Source organism: Podarcis vaucheri, assembly GCF_965113315.1.
Source record: "Podarcis vaucheri genome assembly, chromosome: 2".
Lineage (NCBI taxonomy): Eukaryota > Metazoa > Chordata > Lepidosauria > Squamata > Lacertidae > Podarcis > Podarcis vaucheri.
Genome location: NC_138760.1, coordinates 43,359,493 through 43,373,214, shown reverse-complemented (window position 1 = coordinate 43,373,214; position 13,722 = coordinate 43,359,493). Strand labels below are relative to the sequence as shown.

The 13,722-nt window shown below is 42.6% G+C and overlaps 1 protein-coding gene across 5 annotated transcripts in view; it reads left to right on the top strand.

Moving 5' to 3' along the window:
* The window catches only part of B3GNTL1 (UDP-GlcNAc:betaGal beta-1,3-N-acetylglucosaminyltransferase like 1), a 174,807-nt gene that overhangs the window by 113,237 nt on the left and 47,848 nt on the right, over nt 1-13,722 (top strand). For 4 of the 5 annotated variants that reach the window (XR_014217136.1, XM_082213876.1, XM_082213875.1 and 1 more), the window contains one exon: nt 12,069-12,164. Coding sequence is in view for 4 of the 5 variants with exons in the window: in XM_082213876.1 (XP_082070002.1) it covers nt 12,069-12,164 (96 nt within the window). In the remaining variant the exon portion in view is untranslated. Of the gene's footprint in view, nt 1-3,703; nt 3,896-12,068; nt 12,165-13,722 lie in introns of those variants that run through there. The other variant, XM_082213878.1, reaches the window with a different exon arrangement.

The following is a 13,722-nucleotide window of genomic DNA, read 5'->3' as shown; positions in this document are numbered from 1 at the left end:
ATTAATAAATCCCAAAATCCATTTTAGGGCAGTATCTTTATTAAGCCAGCCAAAATTACTCAGGCTAGTGTGCAAGCTTCCAAATTCCCCAGAACTCTTCATCAAGCTAGATAGTAAAAATGAAAAAGGGGTGGGGTGGGGAGATTGTTGGGCAAGTTAGCTGTTCCTGCATCTTCAAACAGAATAAGTATTATATGATTATACTCCATTGGTAATAGAGTGCCATTGATCCCTATATAAAGCTGGCTTGTTTGGAGACAGACCACTCACCAAACTACTTTCTGCTCACATAGGTAGTATGTTTCCCAGCCTTGATACCAAAGTTCATTTAAATATATATAAACACACCTGGAGATCTGAATTGGGATTGAACCTGGGATCTTCTGCATTCAAACTTCCATTGCACCTCATCCCAAAAATCTAAGTAAGTGATTATGACACAACAACCCTTGAAGGTTTTATAGTCTGAGGGGTAAAAGGGTTGTCAGGTCATCCAGTGAATTCATGACTGAAGGGAACATGGAATCATAGCTCATGCTCTTAACCATGATGCTGCATCATGTTGTTCACACTTGATTCTTAAGTTGCTTCTTTTACTCCTACAGTACCATGTTATGGTGTGCTGTTTTATTTTCTACTCTGTAAAGCCTTATTCTACTGTTCCTAGAATTAAATGCTGCTTAGTCCTCAATGCATCCTGCCAGCATATGCCACGTAGGATTTACTGGATATTTCTTTTTTTAAAAAAATAAAGCATTTATATATCATTTTTCAAGTTGTATCTAAATGGTGTAAATAAACCTCCCAAAGCATACAATTTTTGAAAAGCGATGTGGCATCAATAAAAATCAATACAATAAACAGGAGAAGACAGAGGCCTGTTTTTTGTGAAGTAGGTGATCTACTTGAGGAGTCTTGGCTGCTCAAGAGTATTCTTTGCTCTTTAGCACTGCCTGTGGAAAAAATCAAGGTAAAAGAGAAAGCCACGTGGTTTGGTCAAATTGAATTTGACATAGGCCAGTGGAGGCTCATTGTATGTAACTCTTGTTAAATAGGGTCCCTTTCAACTCTACAATTCTGTGACCCTAGGGTGTCATATGTTGAAATCTGTTCACCCAAGGATTCCACTAAATTCTTTATAATTTGATTAAAAGTAGAAATGGCACTTGTAACAATAGAGCACAAAGCATCACAAGCAAAATATTAAGATCTAGTTTCATATGAGTGTTTCCTTTTTATAAAAAAAAAAAATGAATTAGCCCAATGAAACAAAAAGCAGGTACACTTTAGTGGCTGATTTGCTAGCTTTATTGGATGGGGAAATTCCTGCTTATAAATTCTCTTGAAACTTTGAATCTGGAAACTTTCCAAGCAGTGTAGGGGAACTTGTTAAGACGTGAAAGGTACCAGCATGCTTTTCAGAAGGTTGCAAGTGGCACGTCCCCTTTGCTCCTAGTGCCAAGCTCTTTGAATCATGCACCTTATTACTGTATTTTAGATAAATGAGTGAGTCTTACCGCTTTAGAATTGGGCTAGTGAATTGGCGTCATCATGAAAGTTCTTTATTAGGATACAGCTAGACCTAAGGGCAGCATGGCCCACATACATAAAGTGTGGGTGGGGTGTTTTTGTTTTGGCAATTTAAAGTCCAACATGGGCAAGAGAAGAGTGCTGCCCCCTGTCTGTAGTCATCCCCCAACGCCTTCTATTTGAAAGCAGTTTTTCTCCTAATAAGTGACACACAACACCAAAGGAAAAAACTACTTGTAAACAGTGATCGGTGATGAGTACAGCTCATCTACTCATGTAGTTCTTTGAATACCTCTGCCAATTTACGGGGATTCAGCAACAGACCTGATTTTGCACACGGAAAACTGCAGTGCTGGCCTGTCTAGTTTGGCTCTTAAAAGGTCATAGATCACTTATAGCCACAATCTGTAGACAACCATTTTTTGTTTGTGTTACTACTAATTACTTCCCCCCGCCCAATAATACTGCAAGATAGTTTACGGAATGGAAATATCTACCTCAGTAAATGTTCACATTGGAGAGATATGGCTGAAAATGTTTGAGTGCATAGAAATGTTGTGGGAAAGGAACATTTTCTTTTTTATGTTTAATTTCTTATTTAGAGTTAGAAAAATATTTAGGAGAGGCAAGAGCAAGTGAAATACTAACGAGAAAAAATATATATTCTAAATATATTGCCTTTATGTGTATTTAGTGCTCCATTAATTCCCCCCCCCCCGGTGTAGTCTTGTTATTTTGTTTAAACCGTTACAGTGGTGCCTTGCAAGACGAAAATAATCCGTTCCGCGAGTCTCTTCGTCTAGCGGTTTTTTCGTCTTGGAAAGCAAGCCCATTGGCGGATTAGCGCTATTAGCGGTTTAGCGGTTTGGCAGCTATTAAAGGCTTAGCGGCTAAAAGGCTATTAGCGGCTTAGAAAAAGGGGAAATCGAAAGAAATCGCAAGACTCGCAAGACATTTTCGTCTTGTGAAGCAAGCCCATAGGGAAATTTGTCTTGCGAAGCGCATCAAAAAACGGAAAACCCTTTCGTCTAGCGGGTTTTTCATCTTGTGAGGCATTTGTCTTGCGGGGCACCACTGTACTGTGAAAGTTGCTCCTGCGAGAAATGCTTTTGTCCCTTTGTTAACATGGTCAGAAATATTGCAACAGCTTGAAAATGGGAACACCTCTAAATCCCACTCTATTTTCCCTGGTCACTCCTGCTCACAGAGCTGTACAGCTCCTGTGTCCATCACTAGGCAGTGCTTGCAGAACTCAGCAATGGGTGATATAAGTGGGGAGATCTCCAGAATTGCTAAAGAAAAGCTGATGCGAATGAAAGTGATGGTGGAGTGCTCATCTTCCAATTTAAGTGCACAATCCAGGGATTTTGTATGCAGGCCAGTACAATGTGTCATTCTCAACAGGATTAGCATGAAGCCAGTAGACCATGGGTAGGCAAACTAAGGCCCGGGGGCCAGATCTGGCCCAATTGCCTTCTAAATCCGCCCCGTGGACGGACCGGGAATCAGCGTGTTTTTACATGAGTAGAATGTGTCCTTTGATTTAAAATGCATCTCTGGGTTATTTGTGGGGCATAGGAATTCTTTCACACACACCCTCAAATTATAGTCTGGCCCCCCACAAGGTCTGAGGGACAGTGGACCGGCCCCCTGCTGAAGAAGTTTGCTGACCCCTGCAGTAGACCAAGTGAAGAGGCACCATAGAGAAATGACAGAAGAACCTTTGTTACATGGTCATTTCGGCATAGCAGTAGGGCTGATACGCCCTGCACCATGCCACTGAATAAAGACACCCACGCACAGCTTTCAAAGCCTCAAGTCAGTTTATCTACTGAGTCGAGGATGCTCTGAAACACAGTCAGTTGGTGTTTTCCCTCTGAAACCCTAGGAAATCAACTTTCTGTGGCTGACCAAGTCACAGTTTGCTAAAAATATGACTTAAGCTTCCTTGAGGCAAGGCAGAAAATGAAGAATAAACTTATTATCCTACTGAAGAAGCCAGATCTACTCCTACGGATTAATTCACAAAGTGTTTCATAATGCAGTTTTACCAGTTCGTCTTGCTGACTGCAGAACTTGGCATAGTTTACGTGTGTACGAGTGTCTTATCCACTTCTCATGATCACTGCACAGAACTTGAGAGTTCCCATTGCTCTAGGGTTTGGCAGTAGCTGCAGATGAGTAAATGCACAGAAGTTTGAGATGCTAGGGGAAGTGTTATTCCCAGCTATTTAAAGAAGAAAAGACTGCTTTAATGTTCTTTGTTTTGTTTTATTTTTTTAAAAAAGCTGTGAAGAAGAGTGAACCTATTCCAAGTGTTTTCTCCCCCCCTGTTTCCTTTGTGTGTGTGTGTGAATGATGAGAGGTAAGTATGGAATTGAAAATCTCAAGCCTCCTTGATTTTCTCTCTGTGCACAAAATGGAATGTTTCTGATCTTTCAGGGCTGGCTCTTAATAGATTGCCAGAACATAACTTCAGAAATCAGGAAAATAAGAATTTGTTTACAGTGGTACCTCGGGTTAAGTACTTAATTCGTTCCAGAGGTCCGTACTTAACCTGAAACTGTTCTTAACCTGAAGCACCACTTTAGCTAATGGGGCCTCCTGCTGCTGCCGCACTGCCGGAGCATGATTTCTGTTCTCAACCTGAAGCAGAGTTCTTAACCTGAAGCACTATTTCTGGGTTAGCGGAGTGTGTAACCTGAAGCATATGTAACCTGAAGTGTATGTAGCCTGAGGTACCCCTGTATTTGTTTAGTGCGTGTTTAATGCAGGCCTGGCCAGAATGCAGGCCTGGGCAGGATGCAGGGGCACAGCTGAGGCTCTCAGCCCGTGTGTGTCTGCGTGTGTGCCAATGTGTGGGTGTGTGGCAAACTGGGTCTTTTTCTGGATCTAGACCCATCAAAGAAGTTGTCAGTGAAACGCATTGCAAACTGTGTGTGAGAAATCGAGTAAGCAAAAACAGAACTCCACAGCACCATCTGGTGTCACGGTGTTAGAATGCATAAACATACAAAGTGTTCTTGCTTTGGCAATGTAGCTGAGTCTTGGGACCCACCAAGGCAATGCTGTCTCTTCCAAGGTTGTATCTTCACACTGCAGCTCCAGTCCAAATAATGTGTCAGGAGAGCTATGGCCTGGCCAGGACGCAGTACTCTGCATGGTTTACAAACCCATTAAAAGTGTAATAACAGCAGGGCCTTCAAACTTGGTTGTATCCACATCACCTCGTTCTACCACCTTCTGTGCACTGGGAGAGGAAGGCTGAAGTGAGGCTTCCCATGCAATTTAGAACCCTTTGGGCTTAGGACTCTGAGCTCCCAAATGCCAAATAAGAAACAGCCTGTTTTTTGGGGCAGTGAAATAAATATTATCATGTAATGAATGTCAGAACAGTTGGAATAGTCTTAGTGTTCTGAGGGGGGGCAATAATAGAAATGGGGGCTGATAGTGGTGCCCCTAGGAATGTTCCACTCTCAGCAATACTCTAGTTTCATTGTAGAGGATAAAGTTGGGGAATGCAGATCTTGAAATGGGACTTTCTGAGTCAGGGGCCTAACCCAGGACTGTATGAAAATTGATCTCGGGTATCTAGTTAGGTAGAGAAAGGAAAAGGCCTGTAGACCATTAGCTATTGTGATTGGCAGTCAGAGTGAGGCCTCCAGATTGACTAAGGGTAGATGTTATACAGTGGTACCTCTGGTTACATACTTAATTCGTTCCAGAGGTCCGTTCTTAACCTGAAACCGTTCTTTACCTGAGGTACACTTTAGCTAATGGGGCTCCTGCTGCCACTGGGCTGCCGGTATGCGATTTCTGTTCTCATCCTGAGGTAAAGTTCTTAACCTGAGGTACTACTTCTGGGTTAGCGGAGTCTGTAACCCGAAGTGTTTGTAACCCAAGGTGTTTGTAAACCGAGGTACCACTGTACTAGGAGTCTGGCCTTCCATTGCTTAATGGAGCAAACCCTCTTAGATGTCTGCACTTAGAGCTCCGGTAAAAGGTAAAGGGTAAAGTAAAGGACTCCTGGACAATTAAGTCCAGTCAAAGGTGACTATGGGGTGCGGCGCTCATCTCTCTTTTCAGGTTGAGGGAGTCGGTGTTTTTCCACAGACAGCTTTCCGGGTCGTGGCCAGCATGACTAAACTGCTACTGGTGCGTGGAGGACTATAACAAGTGCCAGAGCTCATGGAAACGCCGTTTACCTTCCCACAGCAGCAGTACCTATTTATCTACCTTCACTGGTATGCTTTCAAACTTCTAGGCTGACAGAAGCTGGGACAGAGCAATGGGAGCTCACTGCTTCACTCAAGGTCAAGATATAGCTTAGACTCTCAGCTTCAGAAGAGACCCTGGAGCTGCAGGTGTGGCTATTGTCGTGACAGAATGGCAGCCAGCTTGCACTCTTGCCCTTCAGAAATTTGCTTACTATTTACAGGATTCCCAGGATGCACACATTGATTGCATACAAGTGCCCCAAAGCGGAAGTGTCCACAGCTCTGAATTTTGACATATGCACGGGTTATAGTGCTTGGAAGGTGCTAATTACTCTATGGAAAAACCAAAATCTCTTAAGCTCCCCTCAAAATAAAGTTAACCTGATTTCCCAAATTGAGAACTAAACACCCTGTTTAAAAATAGCCCACAGCACAGCCCACATGAGACTGCACTGCATTCAGACTGCAAGGAGTGCAGGAATCACATTTTAAATTCCCACCCCCCCAACACACATAAAACTCCCTTGACAAGAAAAGTTAGCATATGAAAGAAAAGGGATCTGACCTAGATTTTCTCTCTCTAACATGCCCATTTCTCTGAACAGGGCATTCAGACACGTGTTTCCTCACTAGGGATAGAGGAAGAATCCATTTTAAGTGGATTTATACACAGAATCTGACAGCTGTAACATGATTAAGCTTTGCTGTCACTGGATTGACTCTTATATTGAGCATTTGTTTTACATCCAAGCTGCTCATACATTGCTGGGTATTTGAAAATTGACCAATATATCCAAAATTGTATGCAAAAGTATATCTAGTATACATAAGTCTAAAAGTCAAGCCCTATGCTCACCTATACTTCTACAGTGTGTGTACATTGTTCTGCCTGCCTGTCTATCTGTCTGTCTATCTATCTATCTACCCACGCTACCCCATACACCCCAGAATATATGTGTATATATTGAATAATTCATGTAGTATGTTGGAATTGTTAATATTTTTAGTGGACCAATGAGGGTGCCGGGACTCATTTCTCATTGAGATTAAGGAGTGAGACAGGAAATGGATAAGCTCAGCATTGAGATTTACAGAAAACTCCCTATACTTCACTTTGATATGGGGTACTGTCCAGGATCCATCTATGCTATGAAATAGTACAGTCTGTATTACATAGGGTGTTTTGCTCAAAGTGAGGTTTGTCTCTGTGAATGTTTTCAGAAATGATCTCTGTTCCAGTGATCAAGTCATTGTTTATAACACTTGGACCCTTTTGGTGTCATTTTAGTCTTGGTTAATTTTTTTATAGATTTCATTTATTTCAGTTGAGTCTGTGTACTGCATCAGTGCGCATAGGATTGTGGCAAATGTTTTTACATATGTACAGTATTTCTAATCAGCTTGCTTATTAATGTGGGGTGCTTATTTTAATGTATAAATTTGACTATGCTTTTTTAAAAAAACTTACTGAGTATCTTCATGTAAAGAAACTTTTTCCCCCCTAGTCATAGTGTGGGCTGAACATAATAAATGTGATTTATGCAAACTCTTGGCAAGAATGGTTCCATTGATCTACCCTAACATGCATGATTCACAGTGTGCCTGACTGATAAAACTGCTCCCTCTTCTGTTCAGTCACAGTTATTTCTATGACTCTAATTATTATTCAGAGTGAAATATTTAAATGTTTATGCTACAGAAACAGTTATAGAACTGTATTTCAACAGATTTTGAATGGGACCCCAGATGAGTTGTTTGTGGTTTGATCAGAATGTGGTACTAGAATTTTGTGAGTTCCATTTTAAAAATAAAACCTAAAAATATGACCTGCAGCTTCTTCTTACACTCTATTTTATGCCCACCTTACACTGTCAGTCTATTTCCAGAATCCCTGCCTATGTCTGAACTCACTTTTCATCCAGTTTTGTCTTGTTGATTTTTTGCGTATGTTTCTGTATTCAAGTCTGTGACAGTTGGGCAGATGTTGAGGATCATCATTCAGCCCAGTGTTGACAGAATTATTTCAGGCCACTGTAAAAGAGCATATTGTATTATAGGTCAGATGTATGCATTTATGTTCAACATGGTGAGTATTCTGCTACCCTCTGGAGAACATTGTGACCCCCAGGGTTCCCTTGTGACCTTGGAGAGGAAGTAGGGGTCATTACCACAGGGTACCTCAGATACATCAGAACAACTTGAGGGACAATCCCCGCCCCATTACAATTCCCTCTCTCCATGGTTGGGAGGATAGCTGAGATTTGTTGGGTGCTTCCATTCCAGCGTTAACATGAAAAATGCCATTCATCCTCTCCAGCACTAAGCTTTTATGCTGTTTCCAAGTAGTATGATTCCAAGAATGTTCCCATAAGCTTCTTGGGAGATGAGAACTTGGAGCTCAGGAGAACAGCGGCGTAGCGTGAGTTGTCAGCACCCGGGGCAACGCAAGTAATTTGCGCCCCCTAACCCAGGGCAAGGCAAGTAATTTGCGCCCCCCAACCCCTAACCTGCGAGTTGCCGCTGGCGCTGCTGCGCAAACAACGCTGCTTGCCCGGAGGAGGATGGAGGCAGAAGCAGCCGCCGCCTGTGGCTCGGCCGAGGGGATGGTGGCGGCGGCAGGGTGCAGAGGCTGCCCGTGCCCGGCCAGGCGTCGGTGGCGGCGTCGGCGCTGCTGCAGCGGCTGCTCCTCCTGCGAGCAGTGAGCGGAGCGCAGCCACAGCGACGGCGGGGGGCGCGCGCGCTAGGGCGCAAGGCTGGCGGTGGCGGCGGGGAGCCCGGCGGAGGAAGGAACTTGTCCCTTCCCTCTGGACTCGCGCCCCCCCCCAGATGTTGCGCCCGGTGCGGTCGGCACCCCTGGCACCCCCCACGCTACGCCACTGCAGGAGAAGAACCTGACTTGGTGCTGTGCTTCGTAAGTGTAGTACATGATGAGAGCCAGACTCTACTATATGGGGGAGAGTGTGTCTTAGCAGTAAAAAATTCCTGGGAGGTCATAACACTCCTAACCTTCAGGGCTCCCCAGATTTGTGGCTGTCGGTTGGGGAAGTGTGCGATCACATTAAGTTATGTACTTTATGGTGGGTGTCTTGGCATTTGGGTACCATGGGTCTCTTTTGCTTTCTGGAATAATTAGAAAATCAACCTCAGAGCTGGGTGCCTCTTGGGTGATTCATTCATTGATCTCAATTGTTCTGCTAATTAGGTTGTATTTCTTGATTGAAACTCATATCTGAAGATCCGCTCTCCTCTTTCCTTCATATTGTTTCATGTACTGCAAGGAATCTCTGTTGAAGTTTCCATGGATCATTGTTTGTGAAGAAACACACACACATATATATATCCTTGATTTGTCTAATCATAGATTACTGTTCATTTTTCACAGCTAATCTGTTTTCATATTTAAGGTTGCTGAAGCAGTATTTTGCTCCAGTAGGCTTAGGGATTGTTATCCTTTCCCTTATGTATTAGTGAATGCGGTCTAGTAAAGTATCACGTCACCTGTAGTTATGTTGTTATTTTAATTTAGTAGTCATCTCCCTGGTGATTAACTACAAACGGATGAGCATCCCTTACTGTGCCTAAGCTGTCTTTCTTTGTGAGATGATTATATCATCTCAAGACACACCTGTGTGGCCTCAAATATATATGTATGGCTAATTTTCCTGAGGCAGTTAAATATCACAAGGCCTTCTTTTTCACAGTGGGTCTTTCAGGATTAATACAATTGCTGCCTTTTTCATTCTGGGATCTGAACATTCTATGTTGGGATTTGTATTGATTCCGCTAAGAATGATTAGTGAGCACAGACTGTATTAAACCATAAAACCAGAGAGCTGTGGCTGCTCAGTCTTAAAAAAACACACACTGACAGTATGAGATTGTTAGGGCTAAATGGTTTAACAGATTATGACCCTAAATTGTTAAAATTGCCTCACAATTAGACTATTTTCTTCTCGGGAAGCTTTGTCCTGCCAGTTTGCAGAATGTCAGCTGCAAGAAACAGAGTATGTTGAAGACCTTCGTGGCAGCCACAAGGGTTTCCATGAATAGCATTTCAGCAAAAACCAGGAAGTACAGAGCAGTCGTGCATTTTTCTACAAATCCACAAGGCCATTGATTTATATATGCTGTGCACTGTGCAGTATCTAGCATCTAGCACAGATGACTTCGGGATAAGCCCAGCTTCCATTATTATTATTATTTTAAAATAAATCTTGGACGTATGGGAAGAACTCAGCACTGCACTATGTCAGTTGTTCCATCAGTGCAAGAATTTCAGCCAGAGGTGCCAAGTTGCGCCCAACATGGGGCCTATCATGTGTGTGTGATGTCACGCAATGTGCATTGGGAGGAGGCCGCCACAAGTATATAGATACTTGTCCCATGTATTATTGGTTACTACTTTTTATTGCCGTTTTGTTTTTCTGGCTACAGCTCATGGTTAGTGTGGAAAGAGCTTAACCATACATATTAGTACAGTCAACATGCTTAGTCAAAGTTTGGCTTAGCTCAACTCAGGGACCAGGGGAGAGCAAAACAACTGTGAGCTCCTTTCCTGGAGCCCACACACTCAGGCAGTCTGGTCCTGGTAAGCCATAGTTTGCCCTACTATGTTGTGTGAGTCAGGCCAATGTGTCTTTTGCTAGGATCCTTGGTTTGAACATAAACAGTAAGCTGGGATTCTGTAGAAGCACAGCTGAACTTTGTCACAGTCCTTTTCCCAGCCATATGGAAAAACGGAGAAGGGAGCATATGAACTGCACTTGGGCTCATTGAGGATTGCCCATAGTTTAGCCTCAGAGGTTATGTGTTTCATATCACTTGAAAAATAAGGATGCTAGTGTAGATTTAGGAAGCTGGTGTTAATGTTAGCTTTTAGAAGTTTTAATGCTAGCAGTACCATCAATAAATTGTTTGGCCATGGAGAAAAAAAGCATTTTCAATGAATAGAAGGCAGTCCTTTTGTTTTTTATGTCTTTGTCTGCTTAACCAGCTCATAGAATATCTTTGTTTAATACTTAAGGCAGAGTGCATCATGGTTCTTTAACTTCTTGTCAACAAGATTAGTCTATAAACTTACTAGACATTTGGTCTTGTATTAATGGAATGAACAGGTTTACCTTACATAATCCGGATATTCTGGTTTATTTCAACACTAGGTTTGAAACATATTTGTTTAAAGCAGAAAAGGGCGATTATAAACCTTCCTGGTTTTGTTGGTATTACTCAGTGAAGCTGTCAACATTAAAAAATATACAAATTATGGGCTACATTCATTGTATTTCCAAGACACTAGTTTCATTCAGATATCTTTTTTCCAGGTACCAAAAGGCTATCTGTGTTCATATGTGTATACATGCTCAAATATTTTCTGTTTGGTTTGCATGCAAGTCAGTACTTTCCATTGGCTGTTAATTTTGGCATGTTCTTTGCAAATAGTAAAGCACCCAGGTGTGCTTGATTCACAAGAACTCCATTTCCGACCCCAAATCTTCAAGGTTTATAGAGATCTTGCTACACACCACCGAGGAGCAAATGGAAGATGTTTGCTTGAGCCTCAATCTTGCACTCAGGTAGCAAGCAGTCTTAGCAAACCCCATGGTCAGGTTGATATTTGAGAGCTTCATCATAAATGCTGCACACAGAAACAAGAATATACGTAGAGAATGCAAATCAATCTCTGGACAGAATATAGCATTTATTGTGTAAACTGTGTTGTGGAGTGTGTGTGTGTTTTCTACACACACGACTTGGGACACAGCGACTTAGGAGGGTAGGCTAGATAAAATGCTTGGAGACTCTTGAGTTTTGTTCTGCTTTGCTTTGTTTTTAGTTGAAACAATTCACGAGTGTAGAAGGAGTCAGGCCAGAGGAGTGGATGTCCCCCATGTGTGGGGAGTGGATGTCGTAATTTCCTAATTTAAATTCCCTCCCTGCATCCTCCTCCAAAGGTACTGCTTACCTAATAGGGGATACGGATTTGTTTGGGAGGGGAAGGGGGGGCAAGAAAAGAACAGAGAAAAGTTTACATTATTGTATTCCTCAGCCTGTTCCACTAATCTTACTCCTCCTCCACCATCCATTGCTGCTTTGAGCTAAGAAAAACGAAGCACGGGAGATATTGTATCCCAGCATCTCTTATAATTTGTCCGTGTACACTGCTCATAACAGGGGAAAAGTTTATGCCACACTTGCTACAGTATGCATGCTATTAGATTAATGTCAATGAAGGAAGTTGTCGTGCACATGGTTTGTAAAACATACTTGTTAAGAATGGGACTCTTTATAGTAATAGTGTGTGCTTTAATGCTCCTTTTTCAGGTTTTTACTTCCCATGGACCAACTGTAATTATGCCAACTTGGTTCTGTTCCCGAGAATGGTTTTGTCACGTGGGCAGATTTGATGAAGCGGGAAAGGTAAGCACTGTGAAGACGAGCAAAACCTTAAGTGTGGTTTAATGTTACCTGTGCTGAGCTCTCGAGTACATCTGGCATCCCACTTCAAATAGAGAGTTCAGGTTGTACCTGATAAAGATGCCCTCTTGACTCCCATACAATAATTAGAACACAAATGAAAAATGCATGAGCAGATAAAAACTAAGGGGCAGATCTGTTTCCATGAATTTATTTCCATAGTGCTAAAAATGATAACATTGCCATTAGCAACATTGCCACTGGGAGTGTGTCCAAAGGTGCTGGTACTAGTATGGAACCATTTATTGGCTGTGTTCACATGTAACCCTGCACCAAAGCAAGGCTTAAAGCAAAAGTGCTGGCTTCCATGGAGCCTCCTCCCCAGTTCCTTTAGCTCAGTCCGGTATGGGATTGTGTTTAAGCTTTCTGCTCCTTAACCTTGATGTGCAGCTGAGGTTTCTTCTTGGCTACAGATCATTGTCAAGGTGCTGTATGAAGAAGTACCAGATTGAAGTGCCAGTGAGGAATGTGGTTCTAGGACAGGATTTCCCAAGCCTGGGTCTCCAGCTGTTTTTGGACTACAACTTCCACCATCCCTAGCTAGCAGGACCAGTGCTCAGAGATGACAAGAAGTGTAGTCCAAAAACACCTGGAGACTCAAGTTTGGGAAACCCTAAAGAGAGGCCAAATGACATTTGGTCCCAGCCGTTCTGATGGAGTGGACCTCTCTTGTCTCCTCTTTCACTCTGATGCAACCAAATGGGATGCTCTTGGCAGATGATGGTTCTAGAAAATGAAAAGCCAAATGGCACTTTATCCCCACAAGGCCGATGGAGTGGCCCTTGCTATCTCACATTCTCCTGAAATGTAAAGTGGTGGGATATAACCTGACCATGTTTGTACAAAGATAGACTTATTGCCTGAACAAGTAGTGCAAGCTTTCTCTTCATAGGGGAAACTAAGTACACACATGACACTGAGGGACAATCCTTCTTCCTTAGAAGCCACTTTCCTCTCTAGGGCAGAGGAAGACTGCATAGTGTTCTCCCACCAACTACACCCCTAATATTAGGGGGGATGCCTCACCACAGGAGAGAAAATGCCACAGAAATGAGGGAAGAGAAACACCCCCGATTTACCAGATGCTATGTTAAGTAATCATCTCCTTTCCTTCTTTTAGTATCTAGCAGAGTAACTTGCAAGTGTCACGTTGCTGCCAATAAGTATAGAAACAGACTGAAACGTCTACATTCCAGTATTGCCATGCACTGAAAAGTCTCCATAGCAGCAACCTGCTTTTCTCATTTGTGACTAAATTTGTACACCTGCTCTTCAAATGTTAAAATGAAAGGCATACACCAGAGACATGAAATAAAGATCTTATTACGTAATACACTTAGAATGCATGATCAAAAGCCTTTTGCAGATCCCTTTGATAGCATTTCCTCCATCTACATTTATTTTAAAGCTGTAGTGGGTTCTTCTGCAGCTAACGTGCGATTCCCAAGTTTCAGAACGGTGTTAATTTATTGAGGGAGACGGGAGTTGCTGCAGCAGTCTT